General features: G+C 37.4%; 1 protein-coding gene across 2 annotated transcripts in view; it reads right to left on the bottom strand.

Annotated features, from left to right (window-relative positions):
* LOC115227774 overlaps window positions 1-26,649 on the bottom strand; it is a 45,227-nt gene that overhangs the window by 13,771 nt on the left and 4,807 nt on the right. Inside the window, exons 3-9 of one of the 2 annotated variants that reach the window (XM_029798507.2) lie at window positions 23,874-23,928; window positions 21,011-21,099; window positions 18,206-18,364; window positions 17,199-17,255; window positions 16,083-16,153; window positions 13,084-13,145; window positions 2,418-2,441 (exon numbers count right to left, since the gene is read on the bottom strand). In XM_029798507.2, the coding sequence (XP_029654367.1) occupies window positions 2,418-2,441; window positions 13,084-13,145; window positions 16,083-16,153; window positions 17,199-17,255; window positions 18,206-18,364; window positions 21,011-21,099; window positions 23,874-23,928 (517 nt within the window). The remainder of the gene's footprint in view (window positions 1-2,417; window positions 2,442-13,083; window positions 13,146-16,082; window positions 16,154-17,198; window positions 17,256-18,205; window positions 18,365-21,010; window positions 21,100-23,873; window positions 23,929-26,649) is intronic. The other variant, XM_029798508.2, reaches the window with a different exon arrangement.

The following is a 26,649-nucleotide window of genomic DNA, read 5'->3' as shown; positions in this document are numbered from 1 at the left end:
AGATGAGGAATGCAGGGAACAAGCCTCTATGCCCTGATTTTATTTAGCCTGACATGTCTTCAATGGAAACTGCAGTTGTGATCCCTGTGCCGGTGGCATGTAAAAAGCACCATCTGAACATGGCCGTTGCCAGCCTCGCCTGGCACCTGTGCCGGTGGCACATAAAAAGCACCCACTATACTCACGGAGTGGTTGGTGTTAGGAAGGGCATCAAGCTGTAGAAACACTACCAGATCAGACTGGAGCCTAGTCCAGCCTTCTGGCTTCCCAGATCCCCGGTCAAACCGTCCAACCCATGCTAGCATGGAGAACAGACCTTAAACGATGATGATGATATCTTCTCAAGTACAGCAAACCGCTAAGAGTCTTGGTCCTTTATCATCCCCTCTTTGAGTTCTAACATCTGAAGATCCTTTCTCATCACTTCATCCCACATCTTCCTGGGTCTACCCCTTCAATATGTTCCCTCCAAGAGGTGCTGATCTCTAATTGTGGAGGGAACATGTGTATCACGACATATCTGTGTATGATTGTGCAATGCCATAAAACAAAATTATAGACAGCAAAAGCAATATGAACTGAAAAATACTCTCAGATTTTTAGCACAACTTATGACTTTCAATGCAACAGCTTTTGAAATGAAAGCAAACCATTATCTATCAAAATACATTTCAATATTCTCAACAATATAAGGCAGCAAGCTGGCAGAAACGTTAGCACGCCAGGCGAAATGCTTAGCAGTATTTTGCCTATTTTTACATTTTGAGTTCAAATTCCACTGAGGTTGACTTTGCCTTTCGTCCTTTCAGGGCCAATAAATTAAGTACCAGTTGTGTACTGGGGTCAATCTAATTGACTGCACCCCACAAAAAAAAAATTTCAGGCCTTGTACCTAGAGTAGAAAAGAATATTCTCGACAAGATATCAAAATTGTGATGGTGCATGGGAAAACCCATCGGATGTCACTAAATAAACAGCTGAGAAAAATACAGAGTGTTTGTCTGTGAAAAAAATGAAACGATGTGCAGACCTATTTCTTCACTTGGCATAGTGGTTAAGAGTGCAGGCTACTAACCCCAAGATTCCAAGTTCGATTCCAGGCAGTGACCTGAAGAATAACAACAACAACAACATCAAAAAATACCTTAAGAATGAGAACCCAGGTTCAAAATTTCTGCAAGACACCTGATGAAGGCTGGAGGGTATATCAGCCGAAACGTTGTGTTTAACAACAAACAGGATGAGGAGAAACATCCATCAAATGTAAATAATGTAAATAATGTTCATAAATCCTCATCTCTTAAATATAGAACTGTATTTCTTCACTGTTTTCACTCTGACCCTGTTTTTCTCAGTTGCTAATTTATCAACATCCAATGAACTTTCCCATGCACTGTCACAATTTAGTTATTGTTGATCTTTTTAATACTGCAATTATCACCCCCACTTCTTATTTACAGTCAGCACCAACGGCCACCTGTTGATTGATCAACTTTCTCTGGAAGTAAAGATAATTTTAATGAATCACAAATCGTTACCTGATATACCCTTGTTCAGCTTTGCTGCTTAAATACATGCCACAGACTGGTCTGAGTTCATTTTTGATTAATTATAAATAACTTTAAAAAGATGAATTTTTTTTTTTTTTTAAATCCAAGCATCGCAGCAAAAAGTTGTCTAAGTCAAAACCAAAAAGGCAATACGTCCTCTCCATACCATGCCCAACCAATCATAAAACACACATACACACACAATGTGAAGGTGCGCATAAGAAAGAATACTTGAAATAGATGCTGCTGAGTATAATAATTGGCTGAAGGCCAGGGATTCACTTAGTTTCCACTGTTGATCTGATTGAGCATCATCTGAAGTTCTCTGTGTAACAGTAGAATAAATCACCAACTTCAAACACACAGACACACACACACTGAACTATATACATCATGCAGTTTGTACAATCCTCAGTTAACTGAGTCATATATCATCCAACCCATGCCAGCATGGAAAATGGACGTTAAATGATGACGACACATAGATATATACATATACACGCGCACACATGTCCGTATGCGTGTTTGTGTACGACAGAAGCTGTTGCAAGACGGACATAATGCAAATTTCAGTATTGATGGCATCAAGAGATTACGTGTAATGGAAAGCAGGACACAACATGCATTACAGGAATGGATAAATCGAAACATGCCTTCTTCTTCAGACCTGCTGTAACAGACAAAAACAAATTTACTTACAACTCTGATCTTACTGCTTACTCTCCATACAAAACACACAAACATAACAGCCACTTACATTACAGATATACAGACACATACACACATAGATACATTGATGTATGTCGGCTCTACAGGAGGCAAAAAGCAGTTATATAAGATGTGGAAAAACCATGCTAACAACTTTACCTTTGGGCATCAAACAAAAATATCCTACAATGATTAACCAATAGTTTATTAAACAATCAGAGATGGGTTCTTTAATGTTAAGGAAAACAAATAATTAGAAATAACAATGTTAATTAGAAATTGAATGCTAAACACAACAAAAACAAAAAAAAATAATAAAACATGCATCACACAAAAATAAAAATTAAAAAACAGAACAAAACAACTTTGGAGAAAATTTCCAAGTCCAGATAATAAGAATTTTTTTTTTTTTTTTTTTTTTTTTTTTCGGTTAACTTCCAGATAAATATATTTAGTAATAAATTAGCAATTTTTGGTTTTGCCTTTGTGTTCCTGGACCACAGAGTTCCAGAACCGGATAGCCGTTCCTTAACCAGATCAAAGTTACAATATTGACTAAGATAAGTTTTAACATGGTAATATGGTTTGCTGTACAAATACATCAAACGATAAACGCAGCAATGTCTAAAGAATCCAGAGAAACCATTTAAATCAAAAACCTTAGATGATTGACGTTGTTTAGTCCCAGATTAACTTTGATTGATGAAGCAGACCCTCACCAATACCATTCCAGTGATCATAACATCCTTCAATGTAACAGGGACAACATCGCCAAATACACTCTTCTTATATAAGACAGTATGGTATCTTGAGGAAAATAGAGCTGCTATTTCTAGTATGTCAAGCCTACAATCTCTCTCTCTCTCTCTCATCATCTCAGCAAAGTCATTATTGGCATTCCTACTAAACATGGTATTGTGAAGACTTTCTGTTTTGACTTGGTTCAACCTGTCGAGAAACTAGACTGTCTGTGTGGGGTCAGCCCACAGGAAATGTGGATGCCAATGCATTTAATACATGCAGTCTTAAATATTTCAATGAGTAGCAGCAACTGCAGGTATTATTACCTATGAAATACAATGCTGATGGAATACCTATGTCATTAAATACTCTTTTTAAAGGGAAATGTTGTACATCTCCAATGTATTCAACACTAAGAAGAAAAAAACAGCAAAAGAACCTTTAAATACCTAAACTAGAAATAATTATGCAGCCAGAAGTATGAATTAGTTGATGACCAATATTTTCTTATTTTACTAATTAATAGAAGAACTCGAGATTGTTTGTATTTTTCTGAAAGAAACTGTGAAGTTAATTGCTCAAATAACAGTGAATAATTCAAACATGTAAAAAGAGGCAGTCCTCAAAATCCATCTGTTTAACTTTCGTACTGCTCAGATTTCAACTCTTTAAACTGACCCCTCAAATTCAAGTATCGATTCTGACATCTTTTTTACTGAAATACATCAAAAGTATGACGCATATGTTTTTTTATATTTCTTCCTTTTCTACCTAATTCTTTAGAACACAGCATAATATAATGGTCATTTATATATACCGATATTAATTTCTATACATTGCATCTTCATTTGAAGTAAGCGAGAATTGAATCGTTTCATCATCGTTCAACGTCCGTTTTCCATACTGGCATGGGTTGGACGGTTCGAAGGGGTTTGAGATGCCAGGAGGCTGCACCAGGCTTCAGTCTGATTTGGCAGTGTTTCTATAGCTGGATGCCCTTCCTAACGCCAACCACTCCAAGAGTATAGTGGGTACTTTTTACGTGCCACCGGCACAGGGGCAGAAAGTTAATAAACAGTAAAATCCTCGTTACATATGGAATACCATCAATGTATATCATGAGAAATTATTCCAATCATTTTGCAGACAACATAAAGATTGTTACCAGCCTATTTCACGTTATGTGTGGAGTGTCACAACCACGCAGAGGAAAATCTAGTAATTCACATAAGGAACCTCTTAATAACTCAGCATTTGTACAGTTTTAGCTCTCAAAGAATAAAATCAACAATTAATGTGCACATCAAAGACTCCAAGATTTGAAATTCAACTTCCGTACCAAATTTCAAGAACTGTAAAATGTTTCGTCTAAAACGAGTTTGGTAAATTAAAGGGAGACTAACATTATTTTGAAGTTAATAATTCAACATCATAAAGAGTTGTCTCCCATACTTGACAGCAATTATTAAAAATAATTTTGGAATTATATTTGTTTTGTCAATGATTTAATCCGAAGCTTTGTGTTGAAACTACGGCTTTTACAGCGTGTAAGACAGATGCTATCCATTCACATACACAATCGTTTATTATTTGGTGTCAAAGTTTTTGTGTTTATGAATGATTAGTGTCTGCCACATTGTAATAACTGAAAAGAAAATTTAATCTTTTTCTCTCATTTTCTTCTCGTTCAAATACTTCATTCACCATTAAATATGTCAACACTTTATTTCCAACATAAAAAGATTCTACTCCAAGCACGGACGCCTTTAAATGTTGATAATAATGTACAACAATATATAAATTTTAGAAATTTAGAAAATATTTAAACTGTAACAGAAAATTGTTTTAATAAAATTAACCATTTAATTAGATGCACGAGTGAAATAATTAATTGGTTGTAAATCAATCTCCATTGATAATGAGTAAATTAATAGCAATTCCAGACGAATTGACTACAACACTAATCTGCTTAATTGAACAAACTTAGATAAAATTACATCAGATCAAAATGTTTGTTCAAACAGAAACATCAAAGAAAATTATTCCTTTTGAACCAGATGCCATCAATTGTTTGATCTTTGGATAAGTTTTAGTTTTATCTGGGTTCAACAGTAATTCTTTAATTGGACAGGATTTTCAAAGAAGCTCAAAGCTTCATTGAACATAGCAGAGGTAAAGTTTACGTGCAGGTTTATTGGTTGAGCTTGATGCAGTATATTTTCTGTGCTGATGTCCTGGTGATTGCACCAAAGTTCTGAGGATTGGCTGAACAGGAACAGAAAATAACAGCAAAAATGCTTTGCATCTTACTAGCAGAATACAAGACGACAACCATTCCCAAGCTTCTGCATCATCTCCCATTAATGGTAAACTCCACAGAATGATGCACAGACACATCAAGCAATTGTTTTGAAGTTGTACAACAATGACTGTTACGTAGGAGTCACTGCAGACTTAAATCACAACTTCAAATAGTCAGCATGCACTTTCAAATACCAGCAATGTATTTGTACTTCAACTGTTTACACATTAAACTTGTATTTATTGAAAAGAAGCTGTAACAGTATCTGTAACAGAATACAATTTTATTTCACACAAAATATATCAAAGGTGTGCATGCGTATAGAAGCAATCATGGTTATAAGCAAATTTGATGCATCAAATATATTAAATACAATGTGTGTGCATGTGTGTGTGTGTATATAAATATATATATATATATATATATATATATATATACAGAGAAATAATATTCTTAAGATTATAAACCTAGAAAAGTTCAGGAAAGTTATCACATATGGTAAAGTACATAACATGAAAATTTTTACTTAAAATATTGCAGCTGAGGATAAAATTTCAAATAAAATATTTAGATTTAGAAAATATTAGCTTTTAGTAAAACTAAAAATGTTATTACAGGTTATTACTTTTATTAGTTATTACTTGTTACTTCTATTAAAAATAATAAAAAGATCAGTTAAAATATTTTTTGCACTTCAAAAAAATAATCAGAAATTTGAAAATAGGTTATAATGAATAGTAGTACATAATTAGTTAGTATAATAAATAGAATAATAATACAAAAATTAGTTATATATTACAGTAAAATCTACCTATAACAACAAATTCACAGTAAAATTTGCTTGAGTTATTGCCTAAGTTATTGCTAGGTCTTCACATTTTTACTCTTGACCCAATGCCTACTTTTTACATAATGAATTTGCCTACCATTTTTACTATTCTATTTTGCATAAAACTTTAGTTGTATTGGTACTTCTGGCTCTCATTTTTTAAGTATTGCAGTGTGTCAATATTTTAACAAAATGATGGTCCCTTTGTTAATTATAATGTTACTTTGTAAATTAAAATCAAATAATTTTTAATATTCAAATTTTATCCTTAGCCGCAATATTTTAAGTAAAAATTTTCTTGTTCTGTACTTTACCGGATGTAATAACTTGTCCTAAACTTTTCCAAATGTAATAACTTGTCCTGTAATTTTCCAGGTTTATAATCTTAAGAATATTATTTCTCTTGCTCACATTTTTTCATGTAGTCCATGTTTTTTTCAGGCTTGATTTAAGATTTCCTTTACCAAATCTCATGATATTGCTTCAAATAAATCTTGATAGTTTTTATGACTATACCCACTATGATTTCTGTCGACTCCCTCAGCCCCCTTCGTAACAGCCCCTGTTCCTTGTTCTTTCGGCCTTAGATATACTAAGATTTGATAAACTGGTCTATAATGATAAACTAGTCTATAAAACTGACCCCATAAAACAGTGACAAGCAAAATCTGTAACAAGTCTTTTTTCCTGATACCTTAATAGTTTCTAAGCTGAAGTGAAGACAGCATGTTCTCTGTCTATCTCCTTACCTTCTTTGGGATTTTAGGTAAAAATTTTACTGATGTGTCCAACTGTTATAATTTAATTAAATTTTTTGTCTTTATGCAGCTGAGGATTGTTCAATTAAATGGAGTTGCTTGAGATGATCGTACTGCATTACCTCTGGATATCCTTGTTGTTTATTTTGATTTTAATCACCTTATTTTGAAATTGTATGGATAATACCGTACTAAATTCTGGTGCCTCAACTTAAGTACTATATTCATCTGAATCCAAATTTTTGCTATACATGTATGTATGTATGTATGTATGTATGTATATCTATATATATATATATAACAACAGTAAAATTTGCTTGAGTTATTGCTAGGTCTTCACATTTTTACTCTTGACCCAATGCATACTTTTTACACAATGAGTTGCAGTCATTATTAAAATTTAGAGAAATATGAAAACAGATAAAAATAACTTAAATTCCCAAAAACGAAGGAAACACTTCTATCTGGAAACTAATGATGCAGTTTTGAGTCTTTCCTTGAATTTTTAATGTTTGTCAAAAATTTACAAACATTGTATTTCCTCGTCTGCATCAAAATGTTAAAAAGTCTTGGCATCACTCCTCCTCTGTTAATGGAAACAAAATAGGTTTTGGAACCATATAATTCTTCTTTCTTTACTAAGGTATTTGCCAAGACTACAAAGATGGAAAAACCATTTTAATATTATTAAATATGGTAATTTGTTCCCCTCACCCCTCCCTTCATTTCACAGTCACCCTCCCTGCCCCATGAGAAACAATGATTTAAACGAAATATTTACAATTCTCCATTGATCTCCATGTGTCTAACACACGTGGACATGCCTACAAAGTCAGAAAACAACACAGCTCCCATGACTTTCGGAAACATTTTTTCACGCTCAGAGTTGCTGAAGCATGGAATAAACTGCCTGCGTCAGTTGTTGACTGCCATGACACTGCATCCTTTAAGGCCCTCATGCTTTCCGAAATCCACCAAAACTACACCTGATTATATATACACTTTAGATGAGTTGTAGTGCACCTGAGCACTGTACACAATTATTATTATTATTATATTTAAGAGATGAAGAATTATGTACATTATTTACATTTGACGGATATTTGTCCTCATCTTGTTTGTTGTTAACAACGTTTCGGTTGATATACACTCCAGCCTTCTTCATCAGGTGTCTTGGAGAAATTTCGAACCTGGGTTCTCATTCCTAAGATATCGATGATATTATTATTATTATTCAGGTCTGTGCTTGGAACTAAACTCAGAATCTTGGGGTTAGTAGCTCGCACTCTTAACCACTACAGGCATATGGAATAGTGGTTAAGAGTGCGGGCTACTAACCCCAAGATTCCGAGCAGTGACCGAAATAATAATAATAATGATATCATCGATATCTTACGAATGAGAACCCAGGTTCAAAATTTCTCCAAGACACCTGATGAAGGCTGGAGGGTATATCAGCCAAAACGTTGTATTAACAACAAACAAGGTGAGGACAAATATCCATCAAACGTAAATAATATAAATATTTACAGTTTGAGTATAAGGACGGTCTCTTTATAGAAAAAGATGGTTTATAAAAGAGACGGTGCGCTGTACACGATAAACTGGATTATATCGATTAAAAGATAATACGTTTCTACAGAAGAAAGATAGAAGGGAAAGCTATTTGGTGTCATTGTAATTCTCAATACAAAAAAGTAATGATTGAACAGATTTGAGTAGATTTAAATGTTAAGTTGTCGATAAAAAATATTATTTCAGAAACATTCGATCGACTTAATACGAAAGGATACTATAAACATAACACGGCAAGGGGAATAATTCGAACAAATGTTTTCAGAGTTATCTCCCTTAATACGTAATTTAACCAATTAATATAATTGACAGCAGAAAAAACACCAACATATGAGACGCACTCCAATTTCAGCAACGTATATATATATATATATACACATATATATATATATATATATATATATATATATATATATATATATATACACACACACCACACACACACACACACACACACACACATATATATATATACACACACACACACACATATATATACATATATATATACACACACACACACATATATATTGTTGTTGTTGTTGGCATCCTTTTTGTCTCGGGAGACAATGGAGTTGCGCATAAAATAGTCCAGTCCGCTTTTACATTTCATGTCCTGATACATTTCCTGCTGTGGCTGTGTAGTCCTATCCTGGACAAACACTCCCTCTGGCAGGTACCGCAAATGTAGCGAAGACTATATATATATATATATATATATATATATATATATATATATATATATATATATGATACAGCACGAAGCTTTGTCAGTGAACAGGTCGCGGTTTCAAAGCGACAAAAATATTTTGACAATTAAACCTGCAAAAGACCACAAGCATCATATTTTTAGGCTGTGTGATATCAGCAGAAGGTAGAGACCCCAAACCTCAAACAGATGGAGTCAATGAGATGATGATGATTGGAGTTAACTGGCAACCTGGCAGAAGAAGAAACCCAGAAGGCAACGAGCTAGCAGAAATGTTAGCATGCCGGGCGAAATGTGTAGCCGTATTTCGTCTGCCGTTAAGTTCTGAGTTCAAATTCTGCCAAGGTCGACTTTGCCTTTCATCCTTTCGGGGTCAATTAAATAAGTACCAGTTACGCACTGGAGTCGATATAATCGACAATCCGTTTGTCTGTCCTTGTTTGTCCTCTCTGTATTTAGCCCCTTGTGGGTAGTAACGAAATAAGAAGAAGAAACCCATTGAATCAACTTTGTTATGGAGGTGGCCAATGTTGTGTATTGAACTCCTAATCATCATCATCATTTAATGTCTATCTTCCATGCTGGTATGGATTGGACGGTTTGACCGAAGACTGGTAAACCAAGAGGTTGCACCAGGCTCCAATCTGATCTGGCAATGTTTCTACAGCTGGATGCCCTTCCTAACACCAACCACTCCAAGAGTGTAGTTCAATATATAATCAATGTATAACAAATGCTGAATATTTGCTTAAATAATTAAAAACTGCCAGTCACATGGCATGCAGGAGTTCCATGTGAACTTGTCCATTTGTTTTTCCATATATTGTAGTTAAAATGAACAGGGATACACAGTTGATTCCATCACTACAATATAATGGTTGATGTTGTTACACCTTCTCAACAAGTGGCTGTAAACTGCGAATTTCTATCTTGCTGTAACAGAAGCAAAGCTAACGGCAGGATATATGAGAAGGGGTAACAACATCAACCGTGATTTTGTAGCGATGGAATCAACTGTGTGCCCCCATTTATTTTAATTGCGATATTTAGGTCTCACTGAGGAAATGACTAGAGACCGAGACCTCTGGAAGTGTGCTGTGCGCGAGAAGACCCGGCAGGACAAGTGAGACCATAACCCGTGGCCTTCTACATGGGATGGAGCCAGCCTACGTATGCATACCTTCCCTTCTTGGGACACAAAACTCTACTTGTGAAGACCTGTTGAGGCAAGTGAGGATCAGAATCGAAATCGATCAATGGAAATTGCAGATGTGTTACCAGTGCCGGTGGCATGTAAGAGAACCATCCGTTCGTGATCGTTGCCAGCGCCGCCCCGACTGGCCTCGTGCCGGTGGCACGTAAAAAGCACCATCCGTTCGTGGCCGTTTGCCAGCTCTGTCTGGCACCTGTGGGGGTGGCACGTAAAAAGCACCCACTACACTCACGGAGTGGTTGACGTTAGGAAGGGCATCCAGCCGTAGAAACACTGCCAGATCTGACTGGGCCTGATGAAGCCTTCCGGCTTCACAGACCCCAGTTGAACCGTCCAACCCATGCTAGCATGGAAAACGGACGCTAAACGATGATGAAGATGATATAGAAAAAAAAGGACAGACAAGTTCACATAAAACCCGTGCATGCCATGTGATGGGCAGTTTTTAATTATTTTTAAACAAATGTACAACATTTGTTATATATTCATTAGGGGTTAAATGTACGACATACCCAACTATAAATCAAAGTCCATAGAGCATTTTAGCCTATTTTCAATGAGCCTTGAGGAAAGGGTGGCACCCTTGGTATTTGCAGACCATCTGAGACTGGTAATATTGGTGCTTGTTAATGTTCTGCTTAGAGTAGAGCAGGTCAACATTAACAAGGAAAGGGATTCCGAGGAACAAGCATTCTGGGAGGGGAGGACTGAGCATAAGGGTTGGTGCAGGCTGGGGTGGGAGACAGTAACATGGGTAATGAAAGGGAGAGAATCAGAGTACCTAGGTGAATGGGGTACAAGAGACTGTTGTTGTAGTAGTAGTAGAGAGGAGAAAGCACACCTGCGGGTCAGAGGCCGGAGCGGGTCCAACCATGGTTTTATACCAACATTTATGGTTCATTATCATCATCGTTTAACGTCCACTTTCCATGCTGGAATGGGTTGGATGGTTTGACTGAGGACTGGCAAGCCAGGAGGCTGCACCAGGCTCCAATGTAATCTGACAAGGTTTCTACAGCTGGATGCCCTTCCTGATGCCAACCACTCAGAGTGTAGTGGGTGCTTTTTACATGCCACTGGCACGGTGGCCAGTCAAGTGGCAGTGGCATCGACCACGCTCAAATGGTGCTTTTTACATGCCACCAACATGAGACCAGTCAGGCGGCACTGGCATCGACCACGCTCATATGGTGCTTTTTACATGACACCATGCAAATCATCATCATCATCATCGTTTAACATCTGCTTTCCATGCTAGCATGGGTCGGACGATTTTGACTGAGGGCTGGCGAACCAGATGGCTGCACCAGGCTCAAGTTAATAATAATGCGGTGAAGAAAAAATACTGTTAGTCAATAACAAATCATTATTTTAATTATTTTGGGAAGATGAGACAACAGTGAACATGTTTCAGTCTTAAGACCTCATCAACGAAGCGTAGACTTTCTACTTCCAAATTAGACACATCTGAATCATTGAGGAAACACAGAAACGTTATATCTTAACCTGCATTGACGTCTTCAAAATTGTCTTGAAACAAAGGGTAAGGATTTTGCACAAAACAATTCTCCTGCTGCTTACCTTAAACATTGCTAATAAACTACTAAATCAGAAAATTACTATTTTTATTTCTCACAATGAGAGATATTCAGCAACAGTACTTTGGAGTAAATATTCTTTGCCAACATAACATGTCAGTCCTGGTTTAGGATGAATGATGCTGTAATTTAGCCCCAAGAGACATCGTCTCCAGCTGGCTATACGACACAATCTGTGTCATATATCAAACAAGGAAATCTATCACCCGAACTCCGAGAGCATAGTGGGTGCTTTTTACATGCTACCAGCACTGGCATCGACCACGCTAAAATGGTGTTTTTTACATGCCAACAGCATGGGACCAGCCAGGTGGCACTGGCATCGACCATGCTTGTATGGTGCTTATTACATGCCACCATGAAAAAGTTAATAATAATGTGGTGAAGAAAAAACTCAGATATTGTTTTGAGTTGAGTGGGGGCTGCTAGATTCCCTTGTTTGAAAATATAAAGACACAGATCGTGCCTTCGTCCTAAACCAGGACTGCCATTGTTAAATGTTTTGAAGTAACTTTGGTGTCTATGGATCAAATAGAATTGGATCCCAATTATATGAAAAATTTACAAATGAAAATCAACAAAAAGAGATCTGTGAACAACAGCCATGTCTATTGATAAACATACATCACAGAGAAATTCCAATGGACAGAAGGTTGGTTGGATGGTTGGTAGGTTATGTACTTTTATAACATTTATTTATTGTAATTGTTTTGGAGATATACTGTGCTTGTGAAGAGCCAGCAAGTCAAGTGAGACCATAACTGTGTCCTATGCCAGTGCTGTATAACCAGCCCATTTAAGAGCACCCTTCAATCATTGGGCAATAAACTGTGCATGGCCGCAGTCAAATGACTTAAACAAATAGAGTAAAAGAGTATATTTTTAGAAGGAAGAGCATCAGGGACTGCCAGTAGGATGGTTGAGGGCTGCATGCAGCCCCAGGAGCTGTGGTTGAGAACCCCTGATTTATATAGTTAAACATCAACATGTGCGTATAACTGTGTGTGTGTGTGTGTGTGTGTGTGTATTATTTCTTAGATACTGAGCTGAAGTGTCAATAGAATTCAGTAGATTAGCCAATATTAAATGTGCCAACTTACTCTGGCTGTTGCCTTTCTCAGCATTATGACATTCTTCTTGCACAAATCTTTCCAAAATACTTCTATAAAAGAAGAAACCAAAAAAACATCATTTCAAAATTAGTCAAGTAATACTGACAACATCTTAATGAGAGATGGAAAAAAAGACCATTTTCTATCTTTCACTGTCTTATTGTACAGAACAATTTCAAAAAGCATTAAATTTAGAAAAATGGTTTATATTTTGCCGAGGCTGGAATTTTAGGATTAACATGTAGCAGTAAAGTGATAACATTATTGATTAAAGTGAAATAAGACGACATTTTTGTAATGAAATTACAAACTGAAGTTCAGTGAGTGTGAAAAGAAAAGTACAACGGAACAATTGGTTCAATTAGCTGTCTATGTTAAAGCCTGACATTGGTTTACTAATGGGAAACCTGTTCTCGTTTGGGAAGTTAACATTAGAAAAGGAATCCAGCAGTTAAACTGCTGCTGCTGCTTCCAAACAATCTACAAACATGCGAATTTGTAATTTCAGAAAAGATCCTGGTCAATCAAACACAAAAAATGCATCATCACCATCATCATCACCATGTAATGTCCACTCTTCATGGGTTGGACAGTTTGACTGGAGCTGATGAGCCGGAGGGCTGTACCAGGTTCCAGCCTGATTTGGCATGCTTTCTACAACTGGATGCCCCTCCTAACATCAACCACTCCAAGAATGTAACGGGTGCTTTCCTGTGCCATCAGCACAGGTGCCATTTGCACAACACCAACAACATCCAAGACTATGAGTCACAGGTGCTATGTACATGGTCCCAGCAATAACCATGACTATGATACATGGGTGCCACTTACATGGCACTGCCAACAACCACAATTCCCGGGTGCCATTCAATATTTAAGTTAAATCTCCAAATAAATGACACAAGATCAAAACAACTGAAAGATATTTTAAAACTTTCCATTACAGATCTGGCCTCATTCTAACATCAGCCAAATCCAGCCTGGATGGTCCTATTATAAAAAACCAACCAAACCCAGTGTATAGGGCCTCGTTATAAAGTTGGCAAAATTCACTTGATAACAAACCTGATTTCTGAAAATTTGACAAAAAGGATCTTTGAGTAAGGATTACAAGCCATAAATAGCTCAGGTTGAATCCCTACTTTTATGTATAGGTTTAGCATTATCTTTTTTTTTTTTCTTTTTACATTCATTTTGTAGCAGCAATTTAATCACTTGGTCATTTTGTTAACATCCTATTAACCCTTTCATTACCAATCTGGCTGAAACCGTCTCTGGCTCTGAGTACAAATGCTTTGTTTTCATAAGTTTTGAATTAAAATCTTCCATCAAACCTTAGTCACAACTTATGTTCTTAATACTAGCTGAATGGTAACTAAGTTATTTTACTAAATTTTTTGTTATATTTAAAGTAATTGAAAGAAACACAGAACATCTCAAAATAAATACAGTGACGAAAGAGTTAAACCAACGTTGAATGCCAGACGAGGATGAGTATTCCAGAGAACTTGTAAATTTCAGGCTGGGTCAGACTGAATCCATCCAACAGGCTTCCATACAATTTCCACCTCTTCAATTTCACTCACAAATGATTGATGAACCCAAGCCTATAAAAAGTGACACTTGCCCAAGGTGCCATGCAGTGGAATTGAACTTATGACCTTCTGATTGTGAAGTGAACTTCTTGACCATTCTCTATCATCAACCACTCAGTAACTCACACCAGCCATTCAGATCTGATCACCTCATCACAGGTCCAAAACGATGAGGAAATGGGCGTCTTGTATTTGTTTTACTGTTCTTTAATAGTTTCTATAAATTAACTAATTAAGGTGGGGATCTAACAGGGAATATTTTACCAACTCCCCTAATTAGAAGGAATAGCAGATATCTCTGCCTTAATCATTTCTTAACTTCCCACTCCAGTGATTTAATGTTTCGTAAATTAGAAAATATTTCAATCACTTCAAGAATATTGATCTGTTCACAGCAAATACACAACATGAAACATTTTACAGAAGATCATATAGGAAATATTTTGAACACAGCCACCTTACTGGCTCCAGTACCAGTAGCATGTAAAAAGCACCAACCAATCGTGACTGATGCCAGTACCCCTGACTGGCTCCTGTGCCAGTGGCACGTAAAAAGCACCATCCAAACGTGATCGTTGATAGGGCCCGCCTTACTGACTCCTGTGCCGGTGGCACATAAAAAGCACTCACTACACTCTCGGAGTGGTTAGTGTTAGGAAGGGCATCCAGCTGTAGAAACTCTGCCATACCAGATTGGAGCCTGGTGCAGCTGCTGGCTCACCACACCTCGGTCAAACCATCCAACCCATACCAGCATGGAAAACGGGCGTTAATCAATGATGATGATGGTGATGATGAAAATCAATACATAAGCTACAACACTAAGAAATGTCACAAAGGTTAGATTAATGAATCGATCCCCAATTCATACTTCCATTTTACCAAATCTGCTAGCATTGGTCTCAGACACAATTTCCCAAAACTAAAACTTTTCAGAAGATAGGGATGAAAAATTAATAAACTCAACAAGTTCTTTCATCATCATCATCATCATCATTTTTTGTATTTTCTTCCATACTGGCATGGGTAGAATGGTTTGACAGAAGCTGGTATGGTTGAGGGCTGCACCAGGCTCCAACCATTTGTTCTGGCATGGTTTCAACAGCTAGACACCAGTCGTAATGCCAACCACTTTACAGAGTGCATGATATGCTTTTTTACATGGCACCAGCACCAGTTCTTTAATCATCATCATCATCATTGCCGTTTAACGTCTGCTTTCCATGCTGGCATGGGTTGGATGGTTTGACTGAGGGCTGGCAAGCCAATAACATTGTTGTTGAACTGGATACCAGGAATAAATGTAATGTCGTTAAATAAAAAATTAACACAAACCAGCAGCAACATTGAAATTGATGGATGAAACAAGAAACTATTGAAGTGGAGACTCACCGATGAAAATGAGGGAAAAGTTCACAAAATATATTTGTCACATCAGCTTTTTCTACAGACTGTTGATGAGCCTTTAATAAAGAAAAGAAAATAAAATAAACATTGAGCATCGTTGATAATGAAACATTGATTAATCATAAGGAAAATTGGAAGATTGTGGCAGTAACAGAAATAAATGCCTCGTTAACCATTTTTGAGAGCATTTTTCTAATGAGTACACACCCACTCCCCTGACATGGGGTTCAATTCATTTTTAATATAATTAAGATTTTGGAGAGAGTTTAGCAACATATTTTAAACTTCATATATTTTTGTGACTTGAGAGGAGTCCCTGCCTTTCTCTCACAGTGCAACCTATCAGAGAGAGAACAGAAAAGAATCAAGCCCACCAATTCTAGATTCATACTTTTATTTATGAACCCCCAGACAAATGAACCCTGAGTACATAAATCTCCTTATCCGAGTCATACAGATTCATAAAGGGCCAGTCTCCTGGTTTCCGTGGCACATATATTTTGGCCAGGACAGGACGCCGGTCCATTGCAGGACTCCTCATTCTGGCCAGTTGAGTGAACTGGAGCAATATGGAATGAAGTGCGTGGCTCAAGAACACAATGTCCAGGAATCAAAACCACAATCTTATGATCATAAGTCCAACACCCCAACCAGTAAGCCACACATCTATATACACAGACAAAACAAACACCACAAGGCATTCAACTAGGTTTCCTTTTATTACTACCATTATTAGAACTATAATAAGTATTGCAATTATTACTGCCATAAAAATTACAGTAAAAGCAAAAACACACAACCTTGCATGCAATTAGCCAATTATCTTTCTGCATTAATTAAATACTAATTAAAACATAATATGAGAATTTGGAATAAATTTTAAAAAGTGGAAAAAAAATTTTTATTTAGTCAATATAGTTGATACATGTCACTGAAAACGTTTTCACAATACACCACAAGGGAAAAAGAATGTAAAATAATTCACAAACAAAAGAAGGAATGTTAAGACTGGTCTGATGAATATGGCACAAACAAATCAGAAGACCCAGTCTTTGGCACCACAACAATGGTAATACCATACTAAGACCTTAAATAATTTACCTTGTCATACAAATCAAACTTTTTCTTTGCTTCAGCTATACAACTTTCAGGAAGGCCCTTCAAAGAAAAAAATAATTTGTTTATATACTTTAGACATTAAAATAGTTATTTAAATACATCAGAAAGATTTACATAAAAAGTTGATAAACTGAATATTTTAAAGACTTTCTGGTGAAAATGATCCTCTAAAAATATTGATTTCAAAACTGAATATAATTCTTTATTTTCAATATATTTGAAATGTTTAAAACATTTATCACTTTATCAAAACATTATTTTCACTAAATTTCAAAGTCAATTTAAAAAGTCAAGTTAAAAAAATGAGAGAATTTGTGTAAGAAACTTCAACCTTCTCATAACAAAACATGGCTAAAACCCAACCCAGTGAAACTAGCAACCCTTTAGGGTTAAACATTTTTGAAGCTGATAAAACTAAGATACTGTCTGGAACTGAACTCGAGAGACAAAAAGTTTCATTTTAAGATCTGAAAATAGAATTCAAACTTGAAATCAAACTTTTTTTTTTCTTTCTTTCTTTCTCTCTCTCCACCCGCCCACCCCTTTAAATCTTTTACTGTTTTCAATTTTAGTTTTAACAAAGTCTTTTACACACTCTGCTTCATGAGATAAGGGCCAAGCAACTGAGATTTCTTGGTCATGGGATGAGGAAGAAGGGTCTGGAGAATTTAGCAATGACTGCAAAGATTAAAAGGAAACAGTTAAAGAATGATATGGATGTGAAGCTTGACAAAGCAGCTGGAAGAAAGGAGCATTAAACCTCAGGAAGTGGAACTGTTGCAGAGTACAAAGAACAGGGAATTGTGGCAAGACATGACCACCGATGCCTTACATTCTGGGCGTGGCACCTAAAGAACAGGAAGCTAAGGCCTGTGAAGACTTTTCAGTTTTATCAATTTTAAATTTCAAACTTTTCTTTTTATTTTTGTTTTAAATGGAAGAATAACATTCCACTTGCACAGATTTAAAAAAAAAAAAAAGACTCTTACATTAGGAACAATTTGGTTTTTGTTATCTGTTTCAGCAACTGAATTTTTTCCAATTTGTTTAATTGCTTGAGACAAAACTGGGGAAGATTTGACAGAATCAAAATCATTGGGAAGATGAAGATCTTTCAGCAAAACATTTCTCTGACCTTTTTCAAAATTCTGGAAAAAAAAAAAAAGATTTATATAAAAACAACACTAAAATCCAGACACCAATTCCAAAAGGAAAATATTCTTAATTCAATGTAAATCATGAAATTCAAACATCATCATCATCGTTTAACGTCCGCTTTCCATGCTAGCATGGGTTGGATGAATGACTGAGGGCTGGCGAACCAGATGGCTGCACCAGGCTTCAATCTTGATCTGGCAGAGTTTCTACAGTTGGATGCCCTTCATAACGCCAACCACTCAATTAATGTCTGTCTTCCAAGCTAGCATGGGTCGGACAGTTTGATAGGAGGTGGGCAGCCAAAGGACTGCTCCAGGTTCCAATTTTCTTTTTTAGCAAGATTCTTACAGCTGAATGCCCTTCCTAATGCCAACCACTCTACAGAGTGGATTCTGAGAAAGGGAAATGGTAAATTGTACAAAACAAATTCTTTTGACATTTTTTGCTGTGGTCATTTTTTTTATCCCCTTAAAATCCATGAGAAAGGCATGAAAGCCACTTCTTCCATTCCTTTCAGCATTTAAATTACTCTGTCAAATGTAATGCTTATTTATTCACCGCCTTACTAGCACTTGTGCTGGTGGCATGTGAAAAAAAAAACATTCGAGCAAGGTCGTTGCCAGTGCCGCTGGACTGGCTCCTGTGCAGGTGACACATAAAAAACACCATTTGAGCGTGGCCGTTGCCAGTACCCCCAAACTAGCCCTCGTGCCGGTGACACGTAAAAGCACCTACTACACTCTCGGAATGGTTGGCATTAGGAAGGGCATCCAGCTGTAGAAACTCTGCCAGGTCAGATTGGAGTCTGGTTCGCCAGACCTCAGTCAAATCGTCCAACCCATGCTAGCATGGAAAGCGGACATTAAACGATGATGATGATTGTCTTAAAGTTATCATACATCATCTTGTAGTTTCAAGGTTTAAATAATGTGATTATTTTTAGAATGACATTGAAGGTTAGGTGTGACAGGTTGGATCAGGCTGATCTGAACATAAAACAGGTAAAATAATTTGGGCCAGAAGTGAAATGTTGAAGGGTTAAATCAATTGAGCTAAACACTCAGTGATGGATTCTTCTCGTTATATAAGAACAATTAATCAACCCTGCAACAATAGGGGAGCCTCTATGCAGTCACTCCATTCGCTAGAAATAGTAATTAAATCTCCCTCAACGGAACCACTGGAGGATCATGTGGTCTGGAAAAATAAGAGACATTAGTCAGAGCTGGATTCATCATCATCATTATCGTTTAATGTCCGTTTCCCCTACTAGCATGGGTTGGACAATTCGACCGGGGTCTGGGAAGCAAGGAGGCTGTAGTCGGATCTGGCAGTGTTTCTATAGCCAGATGCCCTTCCTAATGCCAACCACTCCATGAGTGTAGTGGGTGCTTTTTACATGCTAGGGGAGGCTGGCAACAGCCACAATCGGTTGGTGCTTTTTACGTGCCATCGGCACAGAAGCCAGTCAACGGCTGCGTTCAGATGGTGCATTTTACGTGCCACCAGCACAGGTATCACAACTACAATTTCCATTTGATTTTTGATGTTGATGTACTTGACTCACTAGGTCTCCTGAAGCAGAGTGTGTGTGTATATATATAAATATATCATCATCATCCTCCTGTTTTTGATTATGGTTTGTTCAGTTAGGGCTGACCTCAGTCTAAACAGCAAAGACCACAACTCTTTATCACAACTAGTGCAATACATTTTTCCAAACATTTATAAATACTCAATTTTTTTGGAGTAAAGATTGTTTGCCAACATAACATGGTAGTCCTGGTTTAGGATGAATGTTGCTGTAATTTAGCCCCAGGAGACATCATCTCCAGCTGGCTATACGACACGATCTGTGTCTTTATATTTTTGAACCAGAGAGTCAAGCACCCCCCATTCTCAGCTCAAAACAATATCTGTGTATCCCAATTTCTGGGTTATTTCCCTTCATCAGCACAGAATAACCTGGAAATCACAATACACAGACATTGTTTTGAGCTGAGTGGGGGTGCTAGATTCCCTTGTTCGAAAATATAAGAACACAGATTGTGTCGTATAGCCAGTTGGAGATGATGTCTGCTGGGGCTAAATTACAGCTACATTCATTCAAAGGAATCTAGCACCCCCACTTAGCTCAAAACATTACCTGTGTATCACGATTTCCGGGTTTTGAGCTGACCAAAGTCTACCTGCATAAATCTAAACCAATAAATTTTTCATCTATTTTTCAAAAATACTTTCTCATATATTTTTCTAATTTTCAAACAACATTCGAAATATAAAAACTTTATCTTCTCCATCTCTGACGAGCGGAAGTATTGTCTATCAATGTGTATCAACAATGGATTCCATTATAATGACAATACTTTCGTGAAACGATCGTAAGATGCATTAATTAACAAATTTTTAAACTGTCAGGTTTCATATATTTACATATATTTTTAACACAACACTATTTTAGACATATCTTCATAAGAAATTTTTTTGATATTAAATTTCATGCTTTTATTTCAAAATACAGATTTAAAAATAGTAATTTTCTAACTCTGTTTTTTGTTATTTGTCTCCAAATATATGGACTTTTGATGATGATGATGATATAAACACTATTCAAATATGGACAAGAAGATGCTTACCACTCCAGTTTCGGCATCAAAAACAACTCCTGTGAATTCCATATTAAAAAATTCCAGAAACTCATGCACCAACACAGCAGCTAAATGTCCTGCAAGAATTAAGCAGAAAAATTATTTATTTACAAAATTAAAGAACGTCTAATTAAGAAATATCAAAAAAACACTTTTATTATTGAAGCTGTCCCCTCGAAGTACTTACAACACAGACTGACCCCTGTGCGCTGTTAGACTCCAGAACTTTTCTACTACAACAAAATTGGAAACATTCTAGCTTTGCCTCTCAACCAAGACAAACATAAAAACACACAAAACAAAACACAAAAAAAAATAAAAAACATAATTACTAGGCACAGGAGTGGCTCTGTGGTAAGAAGTTTGCTTCCCAACCACATTGTTTTGGGTTCAGTTCCACCGTGTAGCACCTTGGGCAAGTATCTTCTATTATAGCCCCAGACCAACCAAAGCCTTGGGAGTGGATTTGGTAGATGGAAACTGAAAGAAGTCTCTTGTATATAAGTGTGTGTGTGTGTGTGTGCGCCTTTGTGTATGTGTTTCTCCTTCCACCACCACCACTTGACAACTGGTGCAAATTAGTTTATATATCCCCTATAACTTAGCAGTTCAGCGAAAGAGACCATCAAAATAAATGCCAGGCTTAATAAAAAAGAACATAAGTGATGGGGTTCAAGTTGTTCAACTGAACCCCCTTCAAAGTGGTGCCCCAGCATGGCTGCAACGCAATGACTAAGACAAGTAAAAGATAAAAGGAACTTCTATGTGGTCACCCATCCTACTAGAAATAATAGACAAATACCCTTTAAAATCACACTCAACTTAAAAAAAGAAGGAAGGAATTACTGATGGGATGGTAACTTATCAATATATAGTTAATGAGGTTATTGAGGAAGGTGTCATCCCCCAAGGATTGGTGTCGTCATATTATAGTCAGCCCCTACAAGGGTAAGGGAGATGCATCACATTGCTGGACCAGGTCAAGAAAGTCACAGAAAGAGTTATCGCCCAGTTAATTAGGAACAGAATTAGATTAGATGAAGTGCAGTTTGGCTTTGTGCTGGGGAGAAGCACCACCGATGTCATCTTTATAGTCAGACAACTGCAGGAGGAGAAGTATTTGGCTGACAATAAACCATTGTACTTGATGTTTGTTGTCCTGGAGAAAGCCTTTGACAAGAGAACCCTGTGTGATATGGTGGGCTCTGAGGAAGCTAGGGGTAGACAAGTAGCTTGTGAAAGCTATACAGGCCATGTACGGAGGTCCTGTCAGTAAGACAAGGCAAGTGTAAAGAGATGAATTTAGTGTATAGGAAGGCGTTCATCAGGATTTGGTTCTAAGTCCCCTCAGTTGGAAACCAAAGGTCTCTCTCTCGAGTAAAAGGAGGATTCTATGACATGTGTACGAACAACAATGCTACATGGTAGTGAGATATGGGCTCTGAATGTGGAAGACATGTGAAGACTAGAGAGGAATGAAGTTGGTATGCTCTGCTGGATGTGCAATATCAGTGTACATGTGCAGCAGAACACTTAGCATATTGAGAGAAAAAAAACGGGTATAAGAGAAACTGTATGTAACGGGCAAGAGAAAAGACTATGCTCGTTTGATCATGTGATGTATATGAGTGACGACAGTTACATAAAGAAGCACCACCTGACTGGCTCTCATGCTGGTGGCACGTAAAAAGCACCCACTACACTCTCGGAGTGGTTGACGTTAGGAAGGGCATCCAGCTGTAGAAACATTGCCAGATCAAGATTGAAGCCTGGTGCAGCCTTCTGGCTTGCCAACCCTCAGTCAAACAGTCCAACCCATGCCAGCATGTAAAGCAGACATTAAACAATGATGACGATGATGATGGAATTGGTGGAAGAGGGAGACCCAGGAAGACATGGAACAAAGGACTGAAGATCAACCTCAAGACACTGAATATTATGAAGGAAATGATAAAGGATCAAAATATCTGGCTCTCCTTTCTCCCACCTACAATCTCCACCAAACACCTTTCTGTACCTTCTCTCCCCTCTGCTCTTCTCCATCATTAACACCTCACTTACCTGCTTCACCCTTAATGCCCTCACATATCCACTACAACCCCTGCCCCCATCCAAGCCTCCCCTATATTTCTCTCCATCATTTGCTACAGTCACCTCTATTCTGTCCAGTCCTTCAATCCAAACCTCTGTATCACCTCACCTATCTTCTTCCCCCTGCCAACATCCCTCAAGGGCATGTCCCAACACATCTTCACCACCATCTTTCTCACTATTGCTCCCTTTACCTTTCTCACTCATTAATTCTTTCTCTTCCAACTGGGGTATCCATGTATCTAATCTACAGCAAGACACCTGTCTCTTCCCCCTCTTTATCTTTAATTTCTCAACAGGCACAATGGAACACCCCTTAATACTACACCCCATCACCCAGTTGACGGGGTTTCTGTCTTGCAAGGTACTAGGTGACCCTGTCAGTGAATGGCGCCATGGGAAAAGCACCCAGTAACTCAGTAAAGTAGCTTCATTATGAAGGGCACCCAACCGTAGAAACCAAACCAAAACAGACAAGGGGGCCAGCCCCTGTCAAGCCGTCCAATCCATACCAGCAAAGAACACAAACATATAATGATGATGTTGGATAGAATAATTCTCAATGTATTGTGTCTGAATCAAAGAAGACACTGTTACAGCCAGACTGCTCTTGATTGTAGATCTGCTGTGTCAGGACTGATTTGGAAAAAAACAACAAAAATATAAAGCTATTATAACATGTCTAACACAAAATGGTAATTAATGATGTAACAAACAGGGTGTTGATAATTATGAAATAATAAAAATGATTGAAACTCACCATCTTTAGTATTTAAAAATGCTTTCAGCTTGGCATTAAGCAAAGGAGCCTTATTCTAAGGAAAGAAATAAACAAACATTGAATAAGTACTGGTTTCAAATTTTGGCACAAGGCCAGCAATTTCAGGAGAGGTGGGGTGGAATTTCAAGTCAGTAACATCAACCCCAGGGCACAACGAAAGGATGAAAGGCAAAGTGAACCTCGGTGGAATTTGAACTCAGGACATAAGGACAGACAAAATACCGCTAACCATTCTGCCAGCTCTCACCACTTGATCAAAGAATATGATATTGGTTTCAAATTTTGGCACAAAGCCAGCAATTTGGGGGGGGGGAGTTGATTACACTGAACCCAGTGCATAACTGGTACTTATTTTATTGACCCCTGCAAAAGGATGAAAGGCAAAGTGGACCTCAGAACATAAAGGACGAAATACCACCAAGCATTTTGCTTGCTAATGATTTTACTAACTCACTGAGTAGTATTAATAGCAAAAAGGGAGTCTTTATATCCTTCGAAACATGGATCATCATCATCGTTTAACGTCCGCTTTCCATGCTGGCATGGGTTGGCCGGTTCGACTAGGGTCTGGCAAGCCAGGAGGCTGCACAAGGCTCCAGCCTGATCTGGCAGTGTTTCTACAGCTGGATACCCTTCCTAATGCCAACCACTCTGACAGTGTAGTGGGTGCTTTTTTATATGACCACCCGCACAGGAGCCAGAGGGAGCTGACATCGACCACGATCAGATGGTACTTTTTATGTGTCACCAGCACAGAAGCCAGTCAAGGGGGTGCTGGCATCAGCCATGTTCAGATGGTGCTTTTTACATGCCACTGGCACAGGGGTTACAACTACAATTTCCATTTGAATGTGATTGATTTGATTCTGATGTATTTGACTCAATAGGTCCCCCTCAAGCATGGCGTGTCGCCCTACAATCCAAGGAACTTTTGAGTAGGCTGGTTATGTGACACTGGTGTGGGGTACAGCTATGAAAATGCCAAATTGAGCAAGAATTGGCATGAGAGGTGCTCTCATATAGACATATCATGTTAAGAGCAGAGGAATATATCATATGAATATGTGTGTGTGTGTGTGTATCATCATCATCATCATAGATATATATATATATATATATATATATATATATATATAGTTAATCAAATATATTCAATGAGAATACAAATACTGAATTTCAAATAAGTGCTTTTGGTAGGGAAATGTCTAAAACCTGAAAAGTATTTAGACATTTAATAAGAGCAATTATAAAGTAAGAGCAGGAAAAATTACATCAAAAAAATCATCAAAGAAGATACACGTCCAAAATATTATTACATTAATAGATAGCTATATAAAAATATAAAGTATAACTACAGCTGATAAATGTATTTCACGCACACAAAAAAAGGATCAACCACCATACTTTACAAATTTAGTTTATCTCGTTAGCATATGCTTACTTATTCACATTGTTTCAAATCAATTGTGCATCATCTCATAGTTATGAGATTTCAATGATGTGATTGTTTATTTTTAGAATTACATTGTAGGATATGTGTGAGAAGGCAGATCTGGCCAGGTGGACATAAAACAGATCAAATATTTGAGCCAGGTATGGCCAGTTTGAATGCTAAGGAGTTATGTCCCCCTTTTCTAGTCTTTATATTTCATTAAAGTCCAAGAGATATTGCTAAATATTATAAATACTGTGGTAGTAATTGCTTTCACAGCCAAATGATTTTCTTATTAGTAACCAATCAACTGTGACTTGGAAGTCAAACTGGTTGTCAACAGAAAGAGAGAGGAAAATAAAGCTATATCACCTTATAGCAATTAATAGACAAAAACTCCCTGAATGAGCATTTTGTTTCCATTTAGCCAAGGGCATAGGCCTAGCTAGATGTTTAAGAAGCTTGCCTCCCAACCATGTGGTTTTGGGTTCAGTCTCATTGCATGGCACCTGGGCATGTGTGTGTATGTTAGTCTCCTTGCTGTGAGCGCGTATGATGTAAACAAGTGTCACGGTTTCCATTCTTCCATGAAAACCATGAAGAAATATTCCCTTGCCCGGAAACAGATGAGTGTTGTTGACAGGAAAGGCATCCAGCAAGAGAATATCTGCCTCACCAAATTCTGTCTGACCAATGTGAGTACAGAAAAATGGACATCAAAATGAAGGATGATGGTGGGTGGGGGGGTCTAATTATACAATACAGTATTAGATTCATTTCACACAATTTAATATCGTCTCGGTTGAATATATCAAACTTTTATTCAACTGAGCAACTACTCATAACACCTGTGAATGTTTTCACCTTTTCCTAAATTGAAGCAGATGAATTCTTGTCCAGACACGTGGCTGGCTGTGACTACACATTTAGCATTCTTGTTGGCCACTGTTAGGCTGATTTTCTTTTTTCATCTTCTTTCAATACTAAAAGTGTTTTTAACACAGCATGGTCATAAAAAAAGATGTCATCTCAGAGCAAATACAGTAGTATCTGGCCTATCAATGATGTATCATCATCGTTTAACGACCGTTTTCCATGCTGGCATGGGTTGGACGGTTCAACTGGGATCTGGAAAGCCTGGTTGCACCAGGCCCCAATCTGATCTGGCAGTGTTTGTACAGATAGATGCCCTTCCTAACGCCTATCACTCCAAGAGTGTAGTGGGTACTTTTTACGTGCCACTGGCACAGGAGGCAGAGGAGCTGGCATCAATCATGATTGGATGGTGTATTTTACATGCCACCGGCACAGAGGCCAAAGTGG

This window comes from Octopus sinensis, unplaced genomic scaffold (genome assembly GCF_006345805.1).
Source record: "Octopus sinensis unplaced genomic scaffold, ASM634580v1 Contig07123, whole genome shotgun sequence".
Classification (NCBI taxonomy): Eukaryota; Metazoa; Mollusca; class Cephalopoda; order Octopoda; family Octopodidae; genus Octopus; species Octopus sinensis.
This window is presented reverse-complemented; position numbering and strand designations above follow the sequence as displayed.